At 43.6% G+C, this 25,636-nt stretch overlaps 1 protein-coding gene across 6 annotated transcripts in view; it reads left to right on the forward strand.

The window, feature by feature from the left end:
* HIVEP1 (HIVEP zinc finger 1) overlaps positions 1–25,165 on the forward strand; it is a 129,697-nt gene extending 104,532 nt beyond the window's left edge. For 5 of the 6 annotated variants that reach the window (XM_043449588.1, XM_043449585.1, XM_043449586.1 and 2 more), the window contains 3 exons: positions 2,001–2,102; positions 20,795–21,288; positions 23,479–25,165. In XM_043449588.1, coding sequence (XP_043305523.1) covers positions 2,001–2,102; positions 20,795–21,288; positions 23,479–24,579 — 1,697 coding nt within the window. In that variant the 3' untranslated portion in view covers positions 24,580–25,165. The remainder of the gene's footprint in view (positions 1–2,000; positions 2,103–20,794; positions 21,289–23,478) is intronic. The other variant, XM_043449591.1, reaches the window with a different exon arrangement.
* Positions 25,166–25,636: the final 471 nt, after the last annotated feature.

Below are 25,636 nucleotides of genomic sequence, written 5' to 3' on the forward strand. Positions count from 1 at the left end.
CATATGGAATGCAAATTGCTTTATTTTAAATTATTTACACAGTTGGTTAATAATAAGTAATAGCTTGTTATGAGAAAATATGCTTATTAAAAACTTATATTCCCAAATTTGCCTCCTTACAATTATACATCTACCTCTTAGAAAACAAATGACCTCTATGACTATCTATTTAGGGAACAAAAGCATTTTGAAAGAACTATTAGTGGACCTTATAATATGGTTTGTAATATTGTCATCATACTAGAAAGTGTTTTGACTTGTAAATGGTAATTTCAGCTGCAATAAGATGGGAAAACTAGTCATAACTTTTAATATGAAAATTTTGAAGTGTACAGAAAAGTAGATATTTGTACAATGAGCACCAGTATACCCATCATCTTTTAATAGTTGTTAACATGTCGGTCTATTTTTTTCATGCTTTATTTTAAAATAAATGTCAGACACGGCCAAGTCATTTAAGCTGGACATTATCTCTAGAATCACAGAGGTCAGGGTTTGCTGGATCTTAGTATCTAGTCCGGGCCCCCTCTTTCACTTGAACCCGTTAAGCTCCAAGCTCTGGGATGTTGTACATACTAACTAGTGCAAGAATTGGTCTAAACAGGTGTGACCAGATCCACCAGCTTAGTGAATTTTTAGTGGAATTGAAGTTCTATAAATATTGCAGTTTCGCTGGTCTTCTAGCTACTGCAAGATTTGGCTCCAAGTCTGGACCAGTGATTCAGACATGTTTAGCTCTTCTAAAGGCTTATTCTTAAATACTAATATGCCCCTGCTCACCAAACCCAGCATTTAGATTTTGTTTCTTTTCAAAAGAGGTGATTTTCCCTTCTTGGCAATTTTAGGTGTGTGTGGCATTATCCACTCAAGCTGCTTGTTATCCTCTAGAGAATCTGAGTTCTCTCCCTGTATTAATGATCACTTTGGGCTGGCATGCCCAGTGCTTCCCAGGGTAACCTGGTGATGCTTACAGGGGTCAATACACCAGCTGCCAGAGGAAACACTCCTTTAGGGTTACTGTTAGGAGACTTTTAGTCAGAAGGGTGAAGTGAAATTAATGCAGAAAATTCTTTCTCTTGTTCCAAACACACAGAAATGCTATTTATAATACAACAACTAACTATAGTTTTGAATAGATAGCCAAGCTTGAAATTTAGAAAGACAGGTTCTCAGATACAGAGATAAAAAGAAACTCCGAACTAGCATGGTGAACAGATATGGGGTTGGGGGGAAATCCCCGTAGGCACATCAAGCCAGATATATGCCCACAGACCTGGGGATTCCTACTGGTCCTAGAATGGAGTCTGAGGCCTCTGAAAGAAGCCTGGCTCACCTGTCCAGTGTCTTTGGATCACGTAGGGGAAAAGCTCCCTGCTGAAAAACAAATCCCTATACCTATGGCATGCCAAAAAGATCCCCAGATTCATCCAGAATTAGTGGGATAAAACTGTTAAAGTCCCAGGCAGAAGCAACTGGAAGACCAACATATAGAGATGTGTCTACAGCCCGGGGTACTTAACAACTCCATGCAGAACAATCTTGCTCAAGATAAGTTTACAATAAAAACTGCGAAGTGTATAGGGAAATAAAATACTATGAGGGAAAGCCAGCAGACACAGCCTGGGGAGAATTCAGAAACCACAGGTCACAGTGCAATCTGAAAGGGATTTTAAGTGTGTATAAAATGTTCTATGAGGTAAATAAGGACTAGAGAATAGAAACCATAAGGCAAAGGTGGACATTATCAAAGTAGAGGAGATTATTACTTAATAATAATTAATCTGAATAATAAATCTCTCTGAAAGAGAGATTATTACTTAATAACAGGGTTATTACAACATACAGATGCCAGTATTTTCTTTTGAACAAATTTTAGTCATTGGAATTGTGTAACCACAGTCTGTACTTTCACTTGAAATAGGAATGGAATTTGCCAGTATTGACAAATGCAATAGCAAAATAATACTATGTAAGCTTAGTAAACATTCTTTTCCCTTAAGGAAATCTGACAAAACACATGAAGTCCAAGACACATAGCAAGAAATGTGTGGATTTAGGCGTCTCAGTAGGTTTAATAGATGAACAAGATACAGAAGAATCAGGTAAGGCTTTATTCCATATTTTTCATAAATGCTATTTACAGTGTACTCTTTCTTTTTTTTTTTTGCATCCATACTCTTCTTTCCATTCCCACTGACTCTGCCCAGTTCCTATTTTCATTGCCTCTTATTTATCCTATGTGATAGACTCCTGATCAGTTTCCCATCTTTACTTTGTCTTCCTTCCTTTAACATCTACCCCTACTGACGTTAAGTTAATCTTCCTGCAGCATGTGTCTGATCATACTATCCCTCTGCTCCCAGTCTTCCATTGGTTTCCATTTGCCTACCAAGTACAGTATGAGCCACTGACCTCCAAGTAATTCCTCAAAACCCTTTCTAGTCTGACGCCTCCCGCTTCTCCACCTGTGTCCCTCATCTCTCTCTCTCTCGCCTGGCCCACCGCTTGAGTCTCCTGCTCCCGTGGCGCTGATCCGGCTCTCTGCCCGTACCCTCCCTGAAGGCCCCGCGCTCGGGCCCCGCAGAAACGCGGCTCCCCGTCTGCACCCGGTCGAAATCTTATTTTCCTCCAAGATCCAGCTCAAATCCACCACTGCCACCAAGCCTTCTCTGATTTTTCCTTGCCACAGCACTCGTGGAAAGCAGTTGTTCCCTTTTCTCGACACCTGTAGTACTCTAGAGTTTGCTCCGTGAAAGTAATGAATCCCTTTCTGCCAGGTTTTTATTATTATTTACACGCTTCCTCGCTCACCTCCTCACCGAGATTCTCAAGTGTGTCCTGAGTAGAATTCTTGCCCGGGTAATACTCGCGGCCACCCACCGTTCTCAGCACAGCACCTTGCTCGGGGCAGCGGCTCTGGAAATATTTGTGGCATAAAGTATTTGTTTGCTTCCCCGAATTGTTTATTATCTTGAAGAGGTTAACCGGTTGTTTTCTTAACAATGTTAGCTCAACAACTAGAAGTATTTGTCTTTAACCAGCTTTGAGGAGAAATAAACCTGTTCATCTGTTCTGACGAATCAGACAGTAGAATTTTATTTTTGCAAGACTTTTGGTTTTAACCCAAGAATTTAGCAACAAAAGAGATACGTGTGGTGGTGTTTTTTTTTTTTTTTAAGTTGTCCTATTGCTTTTTTGAAAAATACCCTAAATTAAGCATTTATCTGCTTGCTGTGTTTCAGTTAGTATGTACTAGTTTGATGTAGAAAAAATTTCCAGAGAGAAAATGGTGAAGACATCTTTGAAAACATAGGTAAAAAAAGCAAATGCTTTTCATTCCACCTGACAACAATTAACACACTAGATGAACCAGCCTGAACTTGTTTCTAAATATTCAAGAGAAGTGACTCATATCGTAAGTGCTACAGTTGATATGATTTAGGTTTTTAAGCATAAGGAAAGGATTGCCTTAAATTTTAATTATTGGCAATAAATGGATGTGTTCTTAAAAGAAGGAAAAGATAATTATAACAAACTTAGGACAAAAAGGAGGTTCTTAGTGTTTTATAGACACTTTGATACTCCGATGCATATTGGGAATGGCAATATCAGGATTTAAAAGTAATATGTCAAATTAACGTATGTGTAACTTTTTTGTCCTAGGAACAGAAGTATTAAAACTGATTTTTGAATGGCTAGAAATTGAATTCTGTGTTGGTGTGTTTGTTTAAAGACACACATTTAATAAAATTAATATACCTATAATTTACTTCTAATATAAATAGTCTGATTTATTTTCTGCTCTTTGTAATCCTGCAGTAAATTAACTACCATAAGTATTTAGGTGAAAAAAATCTCTCCTCATTATTTGTTTGCTTTATTGCTGTTACACTGAGCAATTCAGAATTAAAAAGCTAGGAAAAATGAGTAAGGGTTTCAGTGAGTATATTTATCACCCACAGACTAGAAAAAGCTCAAAGTAAGGGCTGTAACATGAAACACTAATTTCTGGAAAAGGTATAAATGTTAAAAGCATTATTATTATATTATATACTCTTAAGTTGTTTACTTTTTCAAGAAGATGAGTCTTACAAAATGGAGTAAATGTCTGTAGAATCTACTGAATTGTCAAGGGAAGCTTGTGTTTATATCCCAGATTTCCATAGGCGAATTAAGTGCAGTATTCATGAATTATCAGTATCATTCCAATTGGCTGACTGACGATGATCTTACATTATCTCCCATTCATTTTTGTCATTTCTCACCCCATTCCAGAAGCACTGGAAGCAGGTTTTGGGTTACAACTCAAACTTGATGGCCTAATTCCCAATTCAGTTGAGATCCTCTGATAAAACTCTAGGTAGCTTTACCTGTTTTTCTGTGTGTGTGTGTGTGTTTTAATTACTGTATTTATTGGTAATACTCTTTTTTTTTTTTTTTTCATGGTTTTTATTGAATAGTAAATTACAGCATTTTGGTGGATTTTGCCAACTGCTATTTCATACCAGAGACCTCATGTTTCTTTATAAAATGCCAACAAAACATATTCCTTCACTTTTGCTTTATTATAGGCTTGCAGTGAAGGCAATAAATGGTCAGTATTTGTTGTTTGAAACAAATGGTCTTGTTTTCCCTTTATTGTTGTCTTTTGTCCTTCTAAAAAATATTTTGAGGTTTTTTTTTTTAATACAGTTGAGATTACAAAGAGTTTTATTATATGCACTCATGAATTCCCACCAGAGTTGGTGATTATATTTTCTTTCATTTGCTTTAAGACTTTCTCTTAAATTCATTGTATTGGGGGGGGTGGGGTGGGGGAGGGGAAGCAAGCTAAATAAAGATCACACATTAGGTGCCATGTCCCTTACTTACCCTTGCATGTCACTCTACCCAGAGGCAAACAGTAACCACACTTAGGGATTTTCTTTCAGTTCATTTACCATACATGTGCATATCCACAAATAACATGTGGGTTTTAAGTTTGTATTCCAAATTTGCATAGACACTATCACCTTATATGTAGATACCTAGAAAATTAATTTTGCTTTATAATTCTAAATTGTTCTGTAGAACAATTTGTATTTCTGCACATCCTTAACTATACCTGGTAACTGTATGAATGTTAATTTGGGACCAATTTGATAGATGACGGCTGGCTGCTTTATTTATGTTTTCTTGATTACTATCCTAAGGTTGGATCTTACAGTTCTTTGGGACATAGTTTCATGCTGTTAAAGTGATGACAGTGAGAGGTGGGATCTTGCTGAGCAGTTCTTCAGATGTCTATGTTTTTAGAGAGGGAAGCCCAGAAGCCCGCAGCGTGATGCTGCATGTCTGCAGGGTAGACTTGTTTTCTAGTCTAACACCAGCCTAGAACATAGTAGGTATTCTTTTTCACTCTCCTTTGCTCATTCCTCATCTCCCCAGTCTCTGTACGTGGTGCCCAGGGCCATGATGTCTAAGCTCTCTTCTTTTCTGTCTGTGCCCCTCCTCGGGTATCTCATCCAGTCTTCTGACTTTAGATACCATCGGTATGCTGATGATTCTCTATGTACTCCAGACCTGCACGTCCATCTGCGTAGTCACCATCTCCTCTTGGATGTTCTAATGGACGTCTAGAATCTGATGTGCCCCAAACACCTGGTTGACCCCTTTCCTCTTAAGACACATGTGATTTTTCCCCCCGATCCTTTCAGCTGTTGCACTGAAATCTTGAGGTCTTGTCTGATGTCCTTTGCCTCCAATCCATCAGTAAAACCATCGGCTCCTCCTTCAAAATGCATTCAGAAACCAAGTGCTTTGGGCCAGCTGTGGCACCCAGCCCTGGTCAGAGCCACCATCCTGTCTTCTGAGTTGCTTGCAGTAGCCCCTGATGGTCTCCGGAGTTCAACCTCTGTCTCTTCACAGGCTGCTTTCGACACAGCAGCCAAAGTGGCTTTTTAAAACTATGTCGTTACTTTGCTTAAAACCCTCCATCAGCCTCCTGGCTTGTTCTGAGCTGTGGTCTGTGCCCCCTGCGAGCTCTCTGAGCGCCCCCCCCCTTCCTCACTGGGTGCTGGAAAGCATGCCATCATCTCTCAGGGCTCTGCTCAGATGTCACCTCATCGGGGAGGCCTTCCTGAACCGCCCGAGAAGAAAGAAAACCCCTGCCCCTCTCACCGCCAGCATTCCTCACACCCCCGACCTGCTTATTTTTCTGCATGGGCACTTACCACCACCAGGTATGTGTGTATTATCTGTTCCTTTCAACTAGAAAATAGAACATAAGGACAAGCATCTCCTTGTGCTCACCACCCTATGACTTGCTGGGACTGTTACTAGCAAGTCATAGATGGTAAATAGTTGTAGATTGAATGAATGACTGAAAAGTGACCTTTTTCTGTCTGTCAGGAAATAACTCAATATTGTTGTTTTTCGAATATATGTTCATCTTCCTTTAAATTCCTTCACTGTGATGAAATGGTAGCCATAATACAATATTTAACGCCTTTACCTAGGAATAGTGTTTACATGATCTGGCCACGGTATTATAGGTATTTGACATAGGTATTATCAAAGAGGTGATGGCCATTCGTTTGTTACTTGGTTATTTATGGGTTATTAGAAGAGAAGACTAGCAGATATTTTAAGTTACCCTGACCATCCCATTTCTTCATCCTCAGTAGTGATCTGCCCAGACTGATAAGTATCTGTGGCATTTTTCAGTGGTTCCAGGGAAGACTTTATTCTCTTTCTGATGGATTCCTTCTATGGATTTAGCGCCGCAGCCGCTGTCCAGTATGTGCAGAGTCACTGCCCTCAGGAGCTCCTCGCCCGTGGTTGTGATGCTGGAATGTTGAGCGAGCCCAGTCTGACCAGGGTCCGCTCCCCAAGGCTGGGATCTGAGGAGGACAGAGATACCTAGGCGGGAACAGAGGGATGACTGAGGGTATCCCAGGAGAAAGGGAAGGAAGGGAGTATAGAAAAAAATATATTTATCCATGTGCCGCTTTGTTCGAAAAAGTATTGATGAGAGGGGGTGGGGTAAAGGATTCTGGACCCAGGAAGTTGTTAGGCAAAGCCCCACAGGTTGGGAGAGGGGTGGAGGGCGTTAAGAGTGTAAATGAGGCAGATGAGATGAGTGCTGGGCAAGCTGCAGGGGTCGGGTCCTGCTGTCCAGGGGGTTTCAGCGTGGTCCTTTAAGAAAGTCTGAGGGATTTGGGGTGTTTTTTTTTAAATCATCTAAAATAATTTAAAGTCACTGCCGTTTTAGCCCCACGTATATATGAAAAAGCTGGCTTAAAACCCAGCATTCAAAAAACTAAGATCATGGCATCCAGTCCCATCACTTCATGGCAAATAGACCGGGAAACAATGGAAACAGTGACAGACTTTATTTTGGGGGCTCCAAAATCACTGCAGATGCTGACTGCAGCCATGAAATTAAAAGACGCTTGCTCCTTGGAAGAAAAGCTATGACCAACCTAGACAGCATATTAAAAAGCAGAGACATTGCTTTGCTGACAAAGGTCCATGTAATCAAAGCTATGGTTTTTCCGGTAGTCATGTATGGATGTGAGAGTTGGACCATAAAGAAGGTTGAGCATCGAAGAATTGATGCTTCTGAACTGTGGTGTTGGAGAAGACTCTTGAGAGTCCCTTGGACTGTAAGGAGATCCAGCCAGTCCATCCTAAAGGTGATCAGTCCTGAGTGTTCATTGGAAGGACTGATGCTGAAACTGAAGCTCCAGTACTTTGGCCACCTGATGTGAAGAGCTGACTCATTAGAAAAGACCCTGATGCTGAGAAAGATTGAAGGCGGGAGGAGAAGGGGAAGACAGAGGATGAGATGGTTGGGTGGCATTGCCGACTCGATGGATGTGAGTTTGAGCAAGCTCCGGGAGTTAGTGAAGGACAGGGAGGCCTGGCATGCTGCAGTCCATGGGGTTGCAAAGAGTCTGATACGACTGAGCGACGGAACAACAACTCTGTATCTGACTTTTGCTTCCCAGGTGGCTCAGAGGTAAAAAATCTGCCTGCCAATGCAGGAGACATGGGTTCAGTCCCTGGGTTGGGAGGATCTGGAGGAGAAAATTATCCAGTATTCTTGCCTGGAAAATCCCATGGACAGAGGAGCCTGGCGGGCTACAGTCCAGGGGATCACAAAGAGTCAGACACAACTGAGCAACTATGCATACACACACACACATCTGAGTTTTAATCTGGATTATTTTCTCAAGTATTCAAGTATTCTTGAAACAAGGAAGCACAAACAGTAGGGTTTTTAATCCGTGCCCCCTTGGAATTTTCATTGCCAGGCTTTTGTTTGTTTTTCTTTCTGCCCCTGCTGTTTTATTTTGTAGGGGGAATTTAGACAGTAATGACTGAAAGAAGCATGATTTCTTTAAGTGGATAGTCCCATTTGGCAACCACAGTAATAATACCATAGAGCAAAAATCTTTTTCTGGAAGGGTGTTTTTATACACGGAGTACCTGAAGGTGTCAGCATCCCTCCTTCTCCACCAGGTGGAGTTTACAGGTTTGGGTGGATAGTCTAGTAAGACTTTGCCCTCATGCATCCAATTGTGTATGTATGAACGTATAATGACTCACTCACAAGTCTTGCTGTTCATTGATTAAATCAGGGAGCTTTATTTCTCTAGGGGTTCATTTCTGCTCTGACTCAGCAGCACCATGAGGTGGATTTCCCTGCAGACAGACCGTCTGAAAGCCCAGGACTTGATTTGTTCCTGCCTTCATGTTTCTGCGTGTGTCTAAAACCTCGCCCTTATCTATTCCATAAGGATGTTGTAAGGAAGAGTGGTGTATGTTATGAAGTGTTTCATTTCAGGATCAATTTTATTTTCCAAGGAAAAATATAAATTATCAGCCACATGTTAGTAGTAGAAGTGGTGGCTGACTTAAAATAGGAGGGAGAAAAGCATTTTTAGCTCTCCCAGTTTTAATCTAATTGAAATGTACATCTGCTGGTGGGAAGCTCAGGTCCAGAAGCTGCTCAGGGCAGAGTGGTCTCAATTGCTGGCTTCTCTTCCCCTCTGCTTCCTCGCCTCCGGCAGGAGTGTCCCAGCTCCTCCATCACACCGGGAAACACCCCCTTCCTCAGGAGCAGGCTCATGGCAGCCGTTCCTTCTGAGACTTCAGCCGTCACCGCCATCACCAGATTCCTGCCTTGTTTTCCGGAAAACAAGTGATGAAATTGCCTTGTGTAATGTAGGATCTTTCCACATATTAGCTTGCTGTCTCTTTCCCTTTAACCATGAACAGTCTTACTAAGCACTTTTGTGGTGTCCTGATACCATTTCTCGTCCTTTTAATCTGACTCTGGTATTAAGCCCAGTGCACTTCTAGAAACTACACTAGGATTTCCGTCTGCTGCATGCCTATATAAACATTGAGGAAAATGCCAAGGTTTGGCCAGCAGTTAGCAGTTTCTTACCTGTGTCCCTAAAGGTAGTGATTCCAGGGGCTCTTCCGATGCCTTCCATTTGGTCCTCGGAGATGCATTTATGCAGGGACGTTACTGATCGACTGGATGAAAAGTACAAGTTTGAAATTACTGAGTAAACTATCAGTGGAATCTCCTTTGTCACCTAGGTGTTCCTAAACAAGTGGAAATCTCTCAATTATGCAGCTAGATTACAGATGCCACCAGATAGCACAGTGATTAAAGACAAGTAGCCGGGTTCAGGAGCAACTGGTGCCTAACACATCATCTTGATCAGTACGAAGATTTGTGATGTTAACTCTTCTCCACTGCTGCTGCTAAGTCGCTTCAGTCGTGTCCGACTCTGTGCAACCCCATAGACGGCAGCCCACCAGGCTCCCCCGTCCCTGGGATTCTCCAGGCAAGAACACTGGAGTGGGTTGCCATTTCCTTCTCCAGTGCATGAAAGTGAAAAGTGAAAGTGAAGTCGCTCAGTCGTGTCTGACTCTTAGCGACCCTGTGGACCGCAGCCTACCAGGCTCCTTTGTCCATGGGATTTTCCAGGCAAGAGTACTGGAGTGGGGTGCCATTGCCTTCTCCGTAACTCTTCTCTAGATGCTGAATAAAATTCTTAACTAGTTTTGATAGCTGCCTACATATTTCACATGGACAGCAGGGAAGTGCTGTCAGAGTGGAGTCCTAGAGCACTTTAGGAAGGACTGTTAGATTCAGCACACTTGATGAAAGTCACGTAAGCCTTTAACAGCCAGTGCTAACAGGAGATGCGAGAACTTGCTCCAGATATTTAAGCCTTGATTAATCTCAGATATCTGGGAAATGGGCATAAACTTTTTAAAGGGAAAAACCCACAAGGATGTTATTTGGGAGAACCTAATTCTAAATGCCAGAGTTTGCGGAATAGCAACCAGAAACCTAAGGATTGTGCTTTTAGGTTTATTGGAAAAATTGGGTGAGGGGCAGGGGGCACTTGGTCATTTAATTGATCTTTTCTGTAGCACACATAATCATCAAGAAATATCATCTCTGAGCTTTCACTTATTCAGCAAAATTAAAGGCTCTCTAAAGGCCATTGTTGCTGCAGAGTGTCCCACCATAATATTTATTTGAAAAATCATAACCGTTTGGTAATGTCTTGGTCAGCTTCTGGTTTTCTGGGAAGAGTCCAAACCTTTTTATTCCATGTTCATATTTAATTATTCCTTTATATTTGCCTTGTTTATTTTCATCAGAGATTTACTCTAGATTTATTTCTATTTATCTACAGTATTTCTTCTCCTGGTATCATCTCCAACCTTTTTCTTTTTTTTGGCATGTCTTAAGCCTGTTTTCTCCTCTACCAACTCTTTACCCCAAGTGTCATATACCAGCATAATGTGCCTGTGTCCTGGTTGATGGAACACTTACTAAAGGTCACCGTGGAGGTGCTGTGATGAAGGACCAAATACCCCTGAGCTGTTGACTCTACTCCCCTTAGCAACATGGGCTGTATGGCTGCCCATTTTATCCTTCAGCAGATGAATTCTTGGTCTCACTTTTCAAATGGAGTGAATTTAGAGATGTCGGGAAGCATTTATTCTGAATTAAGCAGAGGGGACTATAATTTCATCTAAGGGAGCCATTAAAATTTGGACATCTGCCATCTTAAGTCTCCATTTAGTTTAAAATTGGCACCTCAAGCTGTAATTATAGTAGGTGCTTATGAAAAGTCTCACTCCCTCCCCCCCACCAGCTGCACGCCTCCCTGTAATCTTGCCATGCAAAATTATGTAGTCTCAGGAATTTTGTTCTGTGTTCTTGGGATCTTAGTAAATACTTCTTTTGTATTCACCTTTTGTGTCAAAAAATCGCGCCGCTGGCTATTTGCTTTTTATGCCCTGATCCAAAGAATGTTTTCGTCAACAGACTGCTGGGCTTCAATGCTAGGAATGTTAATATGTGCCCTTCACTGCCAGACTGGGAGAACCATTCAGAGTGGCAAAGTGCAACTGGAAACACTATTCTTGTTGGTGATGAAGTTCTTAGGATGGTGTGTGTAAGAAGATGCGGTTAGATCACAGGACTTAAAACCTGTATCACATTTACCCTTAAAATTAATTTAGTGAAGAACTAAATGAAGTTCTTTCAAAATGAAATTGACCTATAGGATGTGTTTTTGTCACTGGGATGTTTGCAGAAATTGCCACACACAATATGAAACCGTGATAGGACTTAGAGTCTTTAGTTAAAGAAGTGTTCATGTCAGTAATGAGCAACACAGATAGGACTGGCTTTTGGTTTACTTCCTAAAGTTAGCAAACATTGAACTCTGGCCCATTATATAGTTAAGATGAAAACATAACAAAAACCCATTATTTTTTAACAAAAACCCATTATTGCAGTAGTCGCATGCTTTAGAAAACTTTTCCCCCAAGTTGCCCTTGTTTGGATTTCAGAGAAAATATGAGGGGAAAAAAGAGAGAGAGAGGGAGAAATTGCAACAACAGAACATTAATGGAGGAAGTGCCACTGACCTCCCAGGGGAGCCAGTCTGAGGGAGGCCCCTGCCTCAGCCAGCAGGGGTCGCTGTTGGGCAGCGATGAGAGGGCACGCCTGCAGCGCATCTAACTGAATGAAATGGGATTTGGAAATACATCCATCTTCAGGGAAGTGGTTCGATGAGTTAATTTTGAAAAACACTATGGCTGCACTGCTTACCTTCTTTTTCCCTCGTAAATTTAAATTTACAGAAAACAATTCACATTACAATTATGTAGAATGGTACTGAGTACTGGAAATGTTTCTTTATAATGAGAGTGTGTCCAAGAGGAGGGAAATTAAATAGAACTTTTAGAAGCCATTTATCTATGAATTTATTATGTAAGTATGGGTTCCTTACTTCTCTTCTTGGGTCCCTGGGAGTTGCAGAGGGGTGGCCTACAGCTCTTACCCCACTGGAATAACAGTCTACATTCCCTGTAGCTCAGATGATAAAAAGTCTGCCTGCAATACAGGAGACCCGGGTTTGAACCCTGGGGTCTGGAAGATCCCCTGGGGAAGGGAATGGCTACCCACTCCAGTTTTCTTGCCTGCAGAATTCCATGGACAGAGGAGCCTGGCAGGCCACAGTCCATGGGGTCGCAAAGAGTCAGACCTGACTGAGGAACTAACATTACTACTACATTGTATGTACCAAGTAAGGAAGAGTTGTCAGCGTGTATCTTATTAGAATAATGATGTGGCCCTTAAGTCAAAAAGGAGAAAAACCCTGGTTCTGAATTCTGGCTTCCCTCGGTGTTTAAGTCGCTTGACTTCCTTGTGTAAGATGAGTTTGGTGTCAGGTCTGCCACAGCTGGCTGTCAGGTTTAAACATCACAGTCCAGTAAAATATTGGCAAGCTGCTTCTGTAAAAGACCTGATGATAAATATTTTAGGCTTTGTGGGCCACACAGTCTCTGGCATGACGACTAAACCCAGTGAGTATGGCCCAAAAGTTGCCAGAGACAGTCTGTCAACAATGGGCCTGGCTGTGCTCCCATAAACTGTACGTGAAAGAACAGGGGGAGCCACGTGGGGCTTGGCAGCCCCTGGTAGGTACTAAGTCGTGTGCCATCGTCGTTGCTGAGGTCAGCAACAAGCCCTTAGCAAGATGAACAGTGTCACAAAGTCAGACATGGGAGCTGCCGGGGTAGGTAGCACGGCTGTGTCCTTGGCCCTGCTGACCTGTGGTCGTGGGCAGGTCACTTTTCCTTTCCGGGTCTTCTATCCGCACAGCTTCAGAGTTGATAGTAATAGTCTTCTCTGGGGGTTAAGGAGACAACGAAGTAATATGGAAGAGCTTTTTTTTTTTTTTTTTTTTTTTTTTAGCGCAGAGGGCAGAGGTCTGGGCTTTGTTTTGGCGCTCTGGCTATTTAAAAGGATGCCTTTGTCTCAGGCTTCTTTAAGGCATCCGTTGTATCTTCTTTCTGCCACTCTGGAATATCCATCCTGTTTAACAAGTATGGTATAACCTGAAACTCATTTTCAAGTTTCCAAACTTTGACAGTGGTCTTCCCCCTTCAGAAGCATCATGACCCAGTGCACACAGGGAGATAAAGACTGTTCAGTCCTTATCTTGGGACAGAAAACGACAGGAAGGAATCCCAGCTCTTTTGAGGTTCTCTGTGAGCTGCAGGCATGTGGCTGTGTCCAGGAAGAAGGCCAGGTCTAGAGACACCAGCATCTTCCCACCCCTAATACTGCGAACCTTGATCCTGAAGTGTGTCATGGGGCAAAGACAGATCAAAATGGAGCTAAGTAGTTTTACCTCCTTCCCCATTAAAAAGCATATGGTTTTCTTTTTTTTTTTTAAAGCATATGGTTTTCTTTATATAGTCTTTCATGTAAATTTCATACACTGAAATTTATTATCTATATGTACAATTAAAAATTTTAAAGATTTATAGTATAACTAATTCTTAAACTTCCATACTCACTGTAAAATACAATGTATTTGTTGTGATATTTCAAAGGTTATCAGTTTACTTTCTCCTTCGGGCTTGTATTTTACATGTTCTACTCTTCGTAATAAAATAATTACTTGAAGCTTTTAATGTCTATACCTGTAAACATTCAACTCCCTCATGTATATTTAGAAGCGAGGTTATTGACTATAATTCATTGATGACCTTCTTTCAGATCATTCTGTGATCGGGTTTTTATAATATGACATTGGAACGTGGGGTGTTTAGCACAGACTCAGGAGCTGGACCGACCTGGGTTTGAATCTTGGTTCTGACACTTCTGAGCTGTGGACTCCACCTTGTAAAATAATTCATTGCTTTTTAAACTTTTTAAAATCATTGTCTGAGAAAGAAAAAAAAAAAAAAAACCAGGTCCTTAATTAGTTTTTATTTATCTGCAATCAGATAGCAGTGCTCTGTGTGTAGAGTCAGCCCGGGTCCTCCCGGAGTCTCATCGGCTAGAACCAGAGCCGAGCTGTTCGGGCGTCGTGTGCACAGCTGAACGAGAACTTCGAGTGGGTGCAAGGTTTAAGAGTAGTGTGTGTGTGTATGGGGCGGACAGGGGCGTTAGGGTGTATCTTGGAGAAATTTCCTGAGCTTTTAAATTAAACAAGAGACATGTTGGAATTTATCTCAGTTAACAGTTTCCTATGAAACAATAGGAGGAGAGAAAAAAATTCCTTGTCAGAAAGAGACATCTGAATGAGCATAATAAAGACAACAGGGAGATGGGGGTTGTGTAGGCTTTCCTGAATGAGACAGAATCTTGGTGTCTGTAGAGTAAAATGAAGATTCTGGAGCATTGGCAAATAGGTTGATGTCTTTTTTTTTTTAAGATTATTTTGGTCTCATAGAAAAGTTGAAAAGCTAGTAAAGCGTATACTCTTTACCCGGCCTCCCCTATCTGAGCATCTTACGTGACCATACGACATTCGTCAATACTGAGAACCCAGCCCCAGCTCAGGACTGCCAGCTGGGGAGCAGGACTTGCTGGTTTTCCCTCTGATGGCCTTTCCCGTCCCAGGCTGTCCTTCAGGAGCCCACATGGCATCCAGCTGTTGTGGACCCCCAGCCTTCCCTGTCTCTCGTGACCTCGACATTGATAAAGAGTCATCAGTTATTTCGTAGAATTTTCTCAACTTGAGGTTTGCTGATACATGCTCGTGGCTGGATTGAGGTTATGCATTCTTGGGGAGGCACCATAGGGTGACCGTGACTTTCTTGGGGCATCATATCAGGTACCTTATGTCACTATGTTTCATGGGTCACATGAGCCTCCATTCCTTGGCCAAGGTGATGTCTGCCAGGACTCGCTACTGTAAACTTAACTCTTGTTCCCTTTATACGTATTAAATATGTGTGGAGATACTTTAAAACTATGTAGATATTCTGTTTATGCATTGATGGACCTTGCCTGTGGTATTACTGTGGTGGTCTAATTTATTCATCAGAGTTTTCCTGCACGGAAAAGTTACCATCTCTCCATTTGTTCATCATTATTGACTTCCATATGGACTTAGGGCTGTCTGCTTAATTCTTTGGGTGACAAGCCCAGTACTGTTACTTATTGTGTAGCTCAAGTCCTCAGTGGCCATTGAGAGCTCTTTGAGGTCTGTTCCTGTGCCCTTTCAATATGCTGCTGCTTTTTTTTTTAATTTTTCCTTAAGCAATTCTTTACTCTTTGACACCTCAAGATGGTCCAGCCCTGGAGTTGACCATTTCTCCAGGGACCCCTGGTTCTTTTTATTGGAGAAATGGTATTTAGGAACCAAGATCTAGCCACTAGGTGATGCATTACCGGCTGCTAACCTGTCACTGCTTCTAATCCCTCTTTTTGGATGGAGCTGGGAAATATCTGTATGTATACTAAATCATTCACACACATCTGTATTTATTTCTGTGTACACACATAAACACACACACACATGAGAACATGAATCCACACTGATAATTCTAGTTCCCGTCCAGCCCCACAGAGTTTATTCTGTCTAGCCTGTTCCATTTCCTTTTTTTCTTTCTCCTACAGTGAGAAACCTGGTTCTCATCTACAGTATGTTCACCTACCTGTTCCACTCTAGTTTACCGATAAACCAGTTCCAGAGATTCTGACCCACCTGTGAAAACAGATTTATCATCACGGCACAGTGTCTGTGCAGCTCTGTTGTCTTTAGCCATATTAGCTCCCTCGTAGCTCAGCTGGATAAGGATCCACCTGCAATACAGGAGATCTCACTTTGATTCCTGAGTCGGGAAGATCCACCAGAGGAGGGATAGGCTGCCCACTCCAGCATTCTTGGGCTTCCCTGGTAGCTCAGATGGTAAAGAATCTACCTGCAATGTGGGAGACCTGGGTTCGATCCCAGGGTTGGGAAGATCCCCTGAGGAAGAGAATGGCAACCCACTCCAGTATTCTGGCCTGAAGAATTCCATGGACAGAGGAGCCTGGCAGGCTACAGTCCATGGGGTCGCAAAGAGTTGGACATGACTGAGTGACTTTCGCTTTCACTTTTTCATATTATCTGGTCAGAACCCCTTCTGCCAAGGTCGCCTGGGTCACGGTTGTGGGGTTTATTTGTGCTCAGGTCAACAGTCTCAGCTTGTATTTCATCTTGAATTTTCCCCACAACCTTGTTCGTTATGCTTTTATTTACATACCATAAAATTCACTATATGGTGTTCAGTTCTGTGGTTATTGACAAATGTGTAGAATTGTTTACGTTGTTCAGGTGCTAAGCATGTCCGACTCTTTTCGACCCGTGGACTGCAGCACACCAGACTTGCCTGTCCTTCACTGTCTCCCAGAGCTTGCGCAAACCCACGTCCATCGACTCGGCGATGCCATCCAGCCATCTCATGCTCGGTGGCCCCCTTCTCCTCCTACCTTCAGTCTTTCCCAGCATCAGGGTCTTTTCCAGTGAGTCAGCTCTTTGCATCATGTGGCCAGAGTATTGGAGCTTCGCCTTCGGGATCAGTCCTTCCAATGTGTGTTCAGGGTTGATCTCCTTTAGGACTGTATATCCAATCCCACCATCATGGAATGGTGTACAGTGGTGTACAATGTGCAATCGTCCTATCACCCTGAAAGTCCCCTGTGCCACTTACGTATAGATAACTGCTCCTCCCCGCCCCCCGCAAGAGCCCTAGCAACTACTGATCTCTTTTCCTCCCTATATTTCTCTGTTTTCCAGAGCCTCATATGAAAGGAATCAGAATAAGTAGCTTTTGGGGTCTGGCTTCTTTCACTTAGTATAATCCACATGAGATTTATCCATGTTTCTGTGGGAATCAATTCCTTTCTATTGCTGAGTAGTATTCTATCGTCTTAATGTTCCATAGCTTTTTATCCAGTGACTACTTGAATGATACCTGAGTTTCTTCCAGTATTTGGCAGTCTATATAAATAAAGTTGCTATAAACATTCATATACAGGTTTTTATGTGAATGAAGTTTCCATTTCTGCAGGATTTGATAGTAGAAGTAGAATTGCTGGGTCGTTAGCTTGGTGTATATTTAGCTTTGGCAGAAACTATCAAACAGTTGTTCAAAGTGTCTAGATCATTTATTCTGATAGGTGTATAGTGGTATTTCATTGTGGTTTTAATTTGCATTTCCCTAATGATTGATGACGTTGAGCATTCTTCTATGTGCTATTTGCTTTCCAGTTGTCTTTGATGAAGTGTCTTCAAAGATTTTGCCCTTTTTTTAAAGTGGGTTGTTTGCTTTCTTATTGTTGAATCTGGGTAGTATTTCATATGTTTTGCATATAATCCCTTTGTCAGAAATGTGATTTTCAGATGTTTTCTTCCAGTTTGTCGCTTATCTTATTCTCTTTTACAGTGTCTATCTCAGAGCAGTTTTCTTAATGTTAATGAAACCTAGTTCATCAATTTTTTAAAATTAATTGTGCTTTTAGTGTAATTTGTGAGTTTTTGTTTTTTAAGAAAGTTTGTATTTTGTTTTCATCTTTGAAAATTACTTTCAATGGGCATAGAATTCTGTTTTGTTTACCTATGATTATTACTGTGTGTTTCATTGGTAGCATTTCATTTTTTTTTTTTCATAGTTCCTTCTCACAGCTTAAATTCCCACGTGGTATTATATGTTGCTCACCATTCTCATCAGAGCTTTTAACTTACTATATTGATCAATTATTTTAAATTATCTGAAAGCTCTAACATCTGTATCATATCTGACTGGTTCTGATTGCTTTTCCTGTTCTGAGTATTTTTTCCTTGCCTTTTGGTATGCCTTGTAATTTTTGTTGAGAGCTAGACATCTTGCATGAGACAGTAGAGACCAATGTAAATAGCGTTTATGCCTGGCAAGTCCTTTCATGTGAGAGTTAAAGCCTTGCTATTTCCGGCCAGGAGCTGGACTGGGTTGGAGAGCTCTGTTGCTGTTAAGACTACCATCAGAGGGCGAAAGGCTTCAGATTCCTGAAGAGGCATCTCTTGTTTGGGGTGCGGGTTGGATTGTAAGAGAAAGGCTTGTTCCATTCCCGTTTTAGGTCTTCCCTTTGGCTTTGCATCCGAGCGGGTGCTGAACACATTCTGTTCTTCTCCTGATGCTCTTCCTGCACTGTTTTGCTGTTAGCTCTCACTTGAGGCTCATTAGCCTGGCATTAGGGGGTGAGGAGGATGGGTGGCACTCTGTTCTGGCCCTGCCCCAGCCTTCTGCGGGCACCCTGTCCTCAGGTCCCTGGGCTCTGGCCCTCTTGTGCTCCTACATCTCAGCTGTTGTGGAGGACTCAGCTGGCAGCCCTGTCCCTCGGTAAGGAGTAGAGTTGTGTTTTTCCTCTTACTCACTCCGTTTCCTCACCGCAGTAGATTCTCACCAGTGTCCCAGCGGCAGCGATGCTGCAGCCCTCCTCTTCATAGGACGGAGTGTTTGTTCCCTATGGAGAGAAGGCAGGGGGTGCAGGGGGGTTCCCTGCCCCTCCTAAATCCCGCTTCTCTCTCCTGGATCCTGACCATCATGGATGCTTAGTCCGCTGTTCTGTGATCATCATCTACAACCTGAAAGCAGATGTAGCCTCAGAGGGCCCACCAGCCCCTCCCGCCCGCACTCGGCCCCGAGCAGTCTGCCCACCGTTCGGCGGACCTCTGGGCTGTGTCCTGCTGCGTCTGCCCCGGACGACTCAAGCTCGTCTCCCCCCTCTTACACGGACACTCCCAGGCGTTTGGGCTGTTTGATGGGACTTCAGCCTTACAGTGGATTTGTGGAGAGTTGTATATTTAAAGTTAGGTCTGTTCTTTTTGTTTGTTTGTTTTTAAGAGAAGAAAAGAAAACAGTAATAGCTTTTGAGCAAGTCTCACCGTCCTCGGTCTTTGCGGCAGGACTGGTCTCTGATGACGGCGGCTTCCCTCTCCGGTCACCTCTTCCCTCTCGGCAGTCGTTCCGTTCCTTCTGCTTTGTTTTCTACTTTCTCTTATGAAAGAATTTTTTTTCCTCTTATTAAAATCTCTAAAAATATATCTGATTTGGCATTCAGGTGGCAAATTCAAAACATATGAGGGATGGCGGTCTAATTTTAGAATTTCAAACATCAGACAAGGTATCATAGAGCGAGGAGACAGAGCACCTACCCAGACTGCGCCTGTCCCATGTCCAGCGCGGGCACCTGGTGGAATTCGATAGCTTGGTGTATGTATTATTTTATAACAAAATAGTAGAACCCATAAAGCAAAAGGTATGAGATCACATATTAGGAGCCTATATGTATGTTTTGTGTTTGAATGTTTTAAGCACAAAAGTGACATGTGCTTGAGATTTTTTTAAAAGTTCTAATCTGTTCTATCTCCTAGAAATAATCATAGATAAATGTGTTGGTGTTGATACTTCAAGATTTTTCTCTAAGAACGTACCTTTGTAATACAGAAAGAGTAATAAAGTAAATTAATACGCAGACCATTTGGGAAACCCAGGAAAGACACCTGTTAGTTATTTCTCTGTTCACATTTTTTCTCTTGCAAAAGTACACATAAATGCAGACTGCATTGCAGCGAGGCTGAAGGTGGTATAGCTGAGCGGCAGTGAGTGGGGTGGAGATTTTACACTGCTCTTCCGTTTAACTGTTTAAACTCTTTCTAAGGGAAAGCGCCTCTGATTTTGCAAGTTTTGAATAGACAAGGTTTTAAATCCAGTCTCACATGCACTTATGAGAATTTTAAAACTATTTCCTGGACTATCTTGACTATTCCTTGTTAAACATAGTCTCACGTGACATCATATGGCTGATATTAATGACTTTTAACTAATATTCCATTTCCTATGAGAACTGGGTTGAGTCATCACAGGAAAAAAAAACATTACAAAATATTACTACTCAGAGAACAGCAGAAACATGCCTAAAATGCTATTCAAATGTCATGGAAAATTTTTCTGTTTGCAAATACGAAATGCCACCAGTATTTTGGTTTCCTTTTAATTTGTTCAACAAAAGGGAGGTACAAACAAGCAGAGAAAAAGAGCTCCGAGAATGAGTTGCAGCGAACTCTGCGTTCACTTTCTCTGTATAGTTCAGGCTTCCTTTGGAGGTGTCAAATTTGAGGCTTCCGTTTCTGGTCTGCACTATGTATCACCCTCTGCCCGTCTGCTCTGGCGAGGTTTGTCCACCTTCCGCATCCTCCAGGAAGCCCTCCTGGCCACTCCCCTCCTCTGCCGGCGCATCCCTCCGATCCCCGCTGTCCTGACTGCCTTCCTCCCCGTGTCATCCTCCCCAACTAAACTGGGGGCTCAGTGTGGGCAGCGCTCTGGCCTTGAATATTCCTCGCAGTATTGCCAAGCTTATTTAAAAAAAAAAAGAAGATGATGCCGTTCGTTAAACTTGCATAAGCATCTATAACGTCCCCTCTCGGTTGTTTTTTCTCAGACGAGAAACAGAGGTTCAGTTTCGAGCGGTCTGGATACGACCCGGAGGAATCCGACGGCGCGGAGGACGACGAGAACGAGAACGAGGAGGAGGACGAGGACAGCCAGGCCGAGTCGGTGCTGTCGGCCGCGCCCTCGGCCGCCGCCAGCCCGCAGCACCTGCCGGCCAGGGGCGGCCCTCGGGACCCCGCGGGCGCGGACGAGGACGCCAGCGCCCCCGAGGGCTTTCCCGGGGGGCCCGCGGACCCGATGGACGTGCTGCCGAGGGCGCTGCCCACCAAGATGACGGTGCTGAGCGCGCTGCAGTCGGACCGCGGCGGGAGCCCGGGGTCCCCAGGGAGCGCTGGGCCGCGGGCAGCGGGCGACGTGGAGGTGGCCGCCCGCCCACCCGAGGGGGCGCCCAGGTCCCCGTGTCACCAGATGTCTGTGGACTATCCCGACCCCGAGGAGATGCTGAGCGGCTCTGCAGCGGGAAAGGCTGTGGCTTTAACACAGGTAGTGGATCCGTAGCAGTTTTCCTTTTTTTCCCGTTTATTTATTAGTTGGAGGCTAATTACTTTACAATATTGTAGTGGTTTTTGCCATACATTGACATGAATCAGCCATGGATTTACATGTGTTCCCCATCCCGATCCCCCCTCCCACCTCCCTCCCCATCCCATCCCTCTGGGTCATCCCAGTGTACCAGCCCCAAGCACTTGTCTCATGCATCCAACCTGGCTGGTGATCTGCCTCACCCTTGATAATATACATGTTTCGATGCTGTTCTCTCTAAACATCCCACCCTTGCCTTCTCCCACAGAGTCCAAACGTCCATTCTGTACATCTGTGTCTCCTTTTCTGTTTTGCATATAGGGTTATCATTACCATCTTTCTAAACTCCATATATATGCGTTAGTATACTGTATTAGTCTTTATCCTTCTGGTTTACTTCACTCTGTATAATGGGCTCCAGTTTCATCCATCTCATAAGAACTAATTCAAATGAATTCTTTTTAATGGCTGAGTAATATTCCATGGTGTATATGTACCACAGCTTCCTTATCCATTCGGCTGCTGATGGGCATCTAGGTTGCTTCCAATATACCATGTTCATGGATTGGAAGAAGCAGTTTTCCTTTTGACTTCAGGAGTTAATGTACTGAAATTGCTCATTTGTAGCTACATCAGTTTGTTTGTTTTTTTTAAACCTTATTTCCTTTTGTCTGATTTAAGGCTAAAGAACATTTATGCCCTTTGGATTCCGGTTATGTATCTTAGTCAAAGTTCATCTATTGTATTACAAATCTATAAAAGAACCAAGTAGATCTTTGCAGTATGCTCATTTACTACTATTTGGTTTTTTTATGAATATCTTGGAATAAAAAAATATTTGTGTGCCAATGGAGAATATGAGTCTCGGGACCTCCATTTTCCATGGCTTCCTCTGAGATGATCTTCCACTGGCTTTGATATGATGGATTTGCACTAATTATCCAAACAGTTTGTATGTTATCCCTATTGACAAGGCAGCTACCAGTTTGACATCCCCACCCCACCCCCACCCAAAAGAAAAAAAAAGTATTAAGAAGTTCACTTTGCTTGAATCATCAAATTGCTGTCACCACTTAGGAAAGCTTCCTGTCCAAGAACTAGCTCAGAACCAGACTCAGGCCTCAGGAAAGTCACCCTCCATGTGAGCAGTGAATGACTTCCTGCTTTTACATACCCTGGCAGGCTCCTGAGAAATCTGTTTTCTCTCATGGACAGTTCTCTTACCTCTGGGATGAGCTGAGGATCACCATAGGATTTATTTCTAAATGTGGCAGATTTTGGTTTGCTGGGTAACACTAGAGAAAACTCGGAAGACTATGAAAGCTTGAATTACTAGAGCTTATCCTGCGTTAATATTATTTAATTAAATTACATTCATATTTAAATAGCATTAATATTTAAATTAGCATAAACATTAATGGAGTTCTATAATATGGCTATATCAAGAAAAAGTGAATATTTAGATGATAATCCTGGGTGAGAAAATTGGCAGGATTTACCCCTTCTACTGACATTTCGTACCTTTCCTATTAGTCACCTGTGCTCTAAGCTTCTGTCCCTAAATCTCTCACACACCTGCTGGTGTCTGGAGATCCGGTTTTCAGTAGACATTTCATACACTTAGAATAAATGAAGGAACAAATGAAAACTGCAGACCTCTTCATTAATGGAAGCTCTTTATTTCATAAATGAGTAGTCCTCCAGTTAATTTCCCCCCCCCCGCCCCGAGTCGATACTCATGGCCAACTAAGATCGCAGAATTTCTCAGTAATTCCTAATCTCTAAACTAGGGTGGAGCTGGAGGTGCCATCATAATAACAGCAGTGGAAGAAGAAGATAATTATGGCCGCCTCTCAGGGTTAATGTTGGTATAAATGAGATGATATCCAGGAAATCTGTTTGAAATTAAATACTATACAGAATCTGTGGCGGTTATTTATTCTAGAAAATAAAGAGCTTAAGGGTGTAATAGGAATTTTGCTTTTTAAATCAACATACCAACATTTAGCAAGCTTCTTTTTATGAAATCGTTGTTGTACACACTTTTACCTCAGGACAGAAGAGCTAAAACTTTTTACAAGAGCTAAAACTTTTGCTCGGTGACCAATAAGGAAGCTGAGCCATGAAGAGATGATTGGTCTTGTCTTTCAGGGCCCACAGTGCCTGAGCCTTCCTGCTCCCCCGGCGTCTGAGCGCAGCCCTCAGCCGGGAGGGGCTCCTCCGTCCACCTCGCCTCGGCCCGGCGCCCAAGAGCAGAAGCCGCAAGCCGCCCTGCCTCCGCCCGCAGGCCTGCCTTCTCCGCAGACGCACCTGTTCAGCCACCTGCCTCTGCATTCCCAGCAGCAGTCGAGGACACCCTATAACATGGTTCCGGTCGGGGGGATCCAGGTGGTCCCGGCCGGCCTCACCTACTCCACCTTCGTCCCCATCCAGGCCGGGCCAGTGCAGCTCACCATCCCGGCTGTCAACGTCATCCACAGACCGCTGGGCACCCCCGGGGACTTGAGCGCGGATGTGCCAGGCGCCGCCAGCCCCGCGGGCGTGGCCGAGCTGAGCAGCGTGGTGCCCTGTATCCCCATCGGCCAGATCCGCGTGCCGACGCTGCAGCCCCTGCCAGCCCTGAGCATGGAGACTGTCAACATCGTGGGTCTGGCCAGCGCCAACCTCGGCCCACAGGTGCGCCCGCCAGGCCTGGCCCTCAACGCCGTGGGGCTGCAGGTGGTGGCCGCCAACCCCGTCTCCCAGAGCAGCCCCGCGCCCCCCACGCCCATCCCGGGCCTCCAGATCCTGAACATCGCCCTGCCCACGCTCATCCCCTCCGTGAGCCAGGTCCCCGTGGACGCCCAGGGCGCCCCCGAGATGCCCGCTCCCCCAAACAGGTCTCCTCGAGAGGCGCCGCTCCCGCAGCCTTCTGCCGGGGCACATCCTGGCGGCGGGACCCCATCCCCGCAGGGCTCACCCGGAGTCCAGCGGGAAAGTGCACAGAAGGGTCTAGATCCGTCTCCGGCCAGAGACCAGGCCAGGCGGGACAGCTGCAGTCCTAGGGATGCGGGGACGGGGGCCCCAGCGAAGCCTCGGCACGACGCCCCTGGCGCGCCCTGCAAACCAGCCTCAGCGCCCCCGCCCCCGCCGTGCCGGCCGCGGCTCCCCCTGGACCCGGAGGGACCTCGGCCCCCGGCCCGGAGGCCGGTCACCCAGTTCAGCGACGTGAGCAGCGACGAGGATGAGGACAGGCTCGTGATCGCCACCTAGGGGCTGTTTATTTAGGGGGGTTGGTTTGGTTTGGGGGTTTTTAGTTGTTGTTTTTTGGGCTTTTTTTTTTTATATATATAAACACTTACAGGTTTCTTTGAAAACCCTCCTTTCCTTAAAGCACATTTTTCTGACATAAACTCATGACTAATCTTTGTGCAATCATGAACTTTTGACCAATAATTGTTGTTTTGTGTCAGCTCCAGCCATTTTTGTACATGTTGTATAGACAATTGTGCCTTTTAGGAGTTTTATGTTTAGAAACTGTACAGATTGTTGAATATCTATATACATAAAGTATATATTATATATGTACATGAAAGCCAGGTAGTTATTTGTGTTTAGCAAGGAAAAACCTGTCAAATAAATCCAATGATTAAATTATATGTTGCACTGTTAAATATTAAATTTTTATGGCTGTGGGGCAGAGTTTCTGTGTATAAATTAGTATGTAAACTCCATATTTATTGTATTCATATTAGTCTTTGAAAATGGGTCTGTCCTCCTTGTGTAAGACAGTAACTTTACACTTCAGACAGATTTTCTGTGTTATGAAATGTTTCAGTAAAATTGTTTACTGACTTTACCATTGCTTTAGTTGTGATTTCTTTATGTCATGTAGTGACCAGCAACTACATTCGGAAAAGTGCCTGAGGTTAACATTTCTTCCACACTCACCCCCACCCCCTGTATTTTTGAGAAATCAGGGCTTTATAGTTACTGCCGAGGGAAATAGCCAAGAGACCAATCTTTCCAACTTAATGAGTAATTTTGTAGCTATTTAGAGAAGATTCAGTACTTAAGAACACTACATGTTAAGTATGCTTAGCATAAGGACAGAAACGGGCAGCGTTCATAAAGGTGGGTATGACAGCTTCTGAGAAACGTATTATGTTACAAATCAGTCTGAGTGCTTGGCTTGGGCAAAGCCCATGAGCCCCCGAGGCCTCAGCCCAGTTTTGTGTGTGAACCCAGCCCCTCTGTGTCCCCTGGGCCCTACTCCTTACAGCCAGAGCCAAACCACGGGAGGTCTGGGCTTCACGGAAGAACCAAATTC

This window comes from Cervus canadensis, chromosome 28, assembly GCF_019320065.1.
Source record: "Cervus canadensis isolate Bull #8, Minnesota chromosome 28, ASM1932006v1, whole genome shotgun sequence".
NCBI classification, from domain to species: Eukaryota; Metazoa; Chordata; class Mammalia; order Artiodactyla; family Cervidae; genus Cervus; species Cervus canadensis.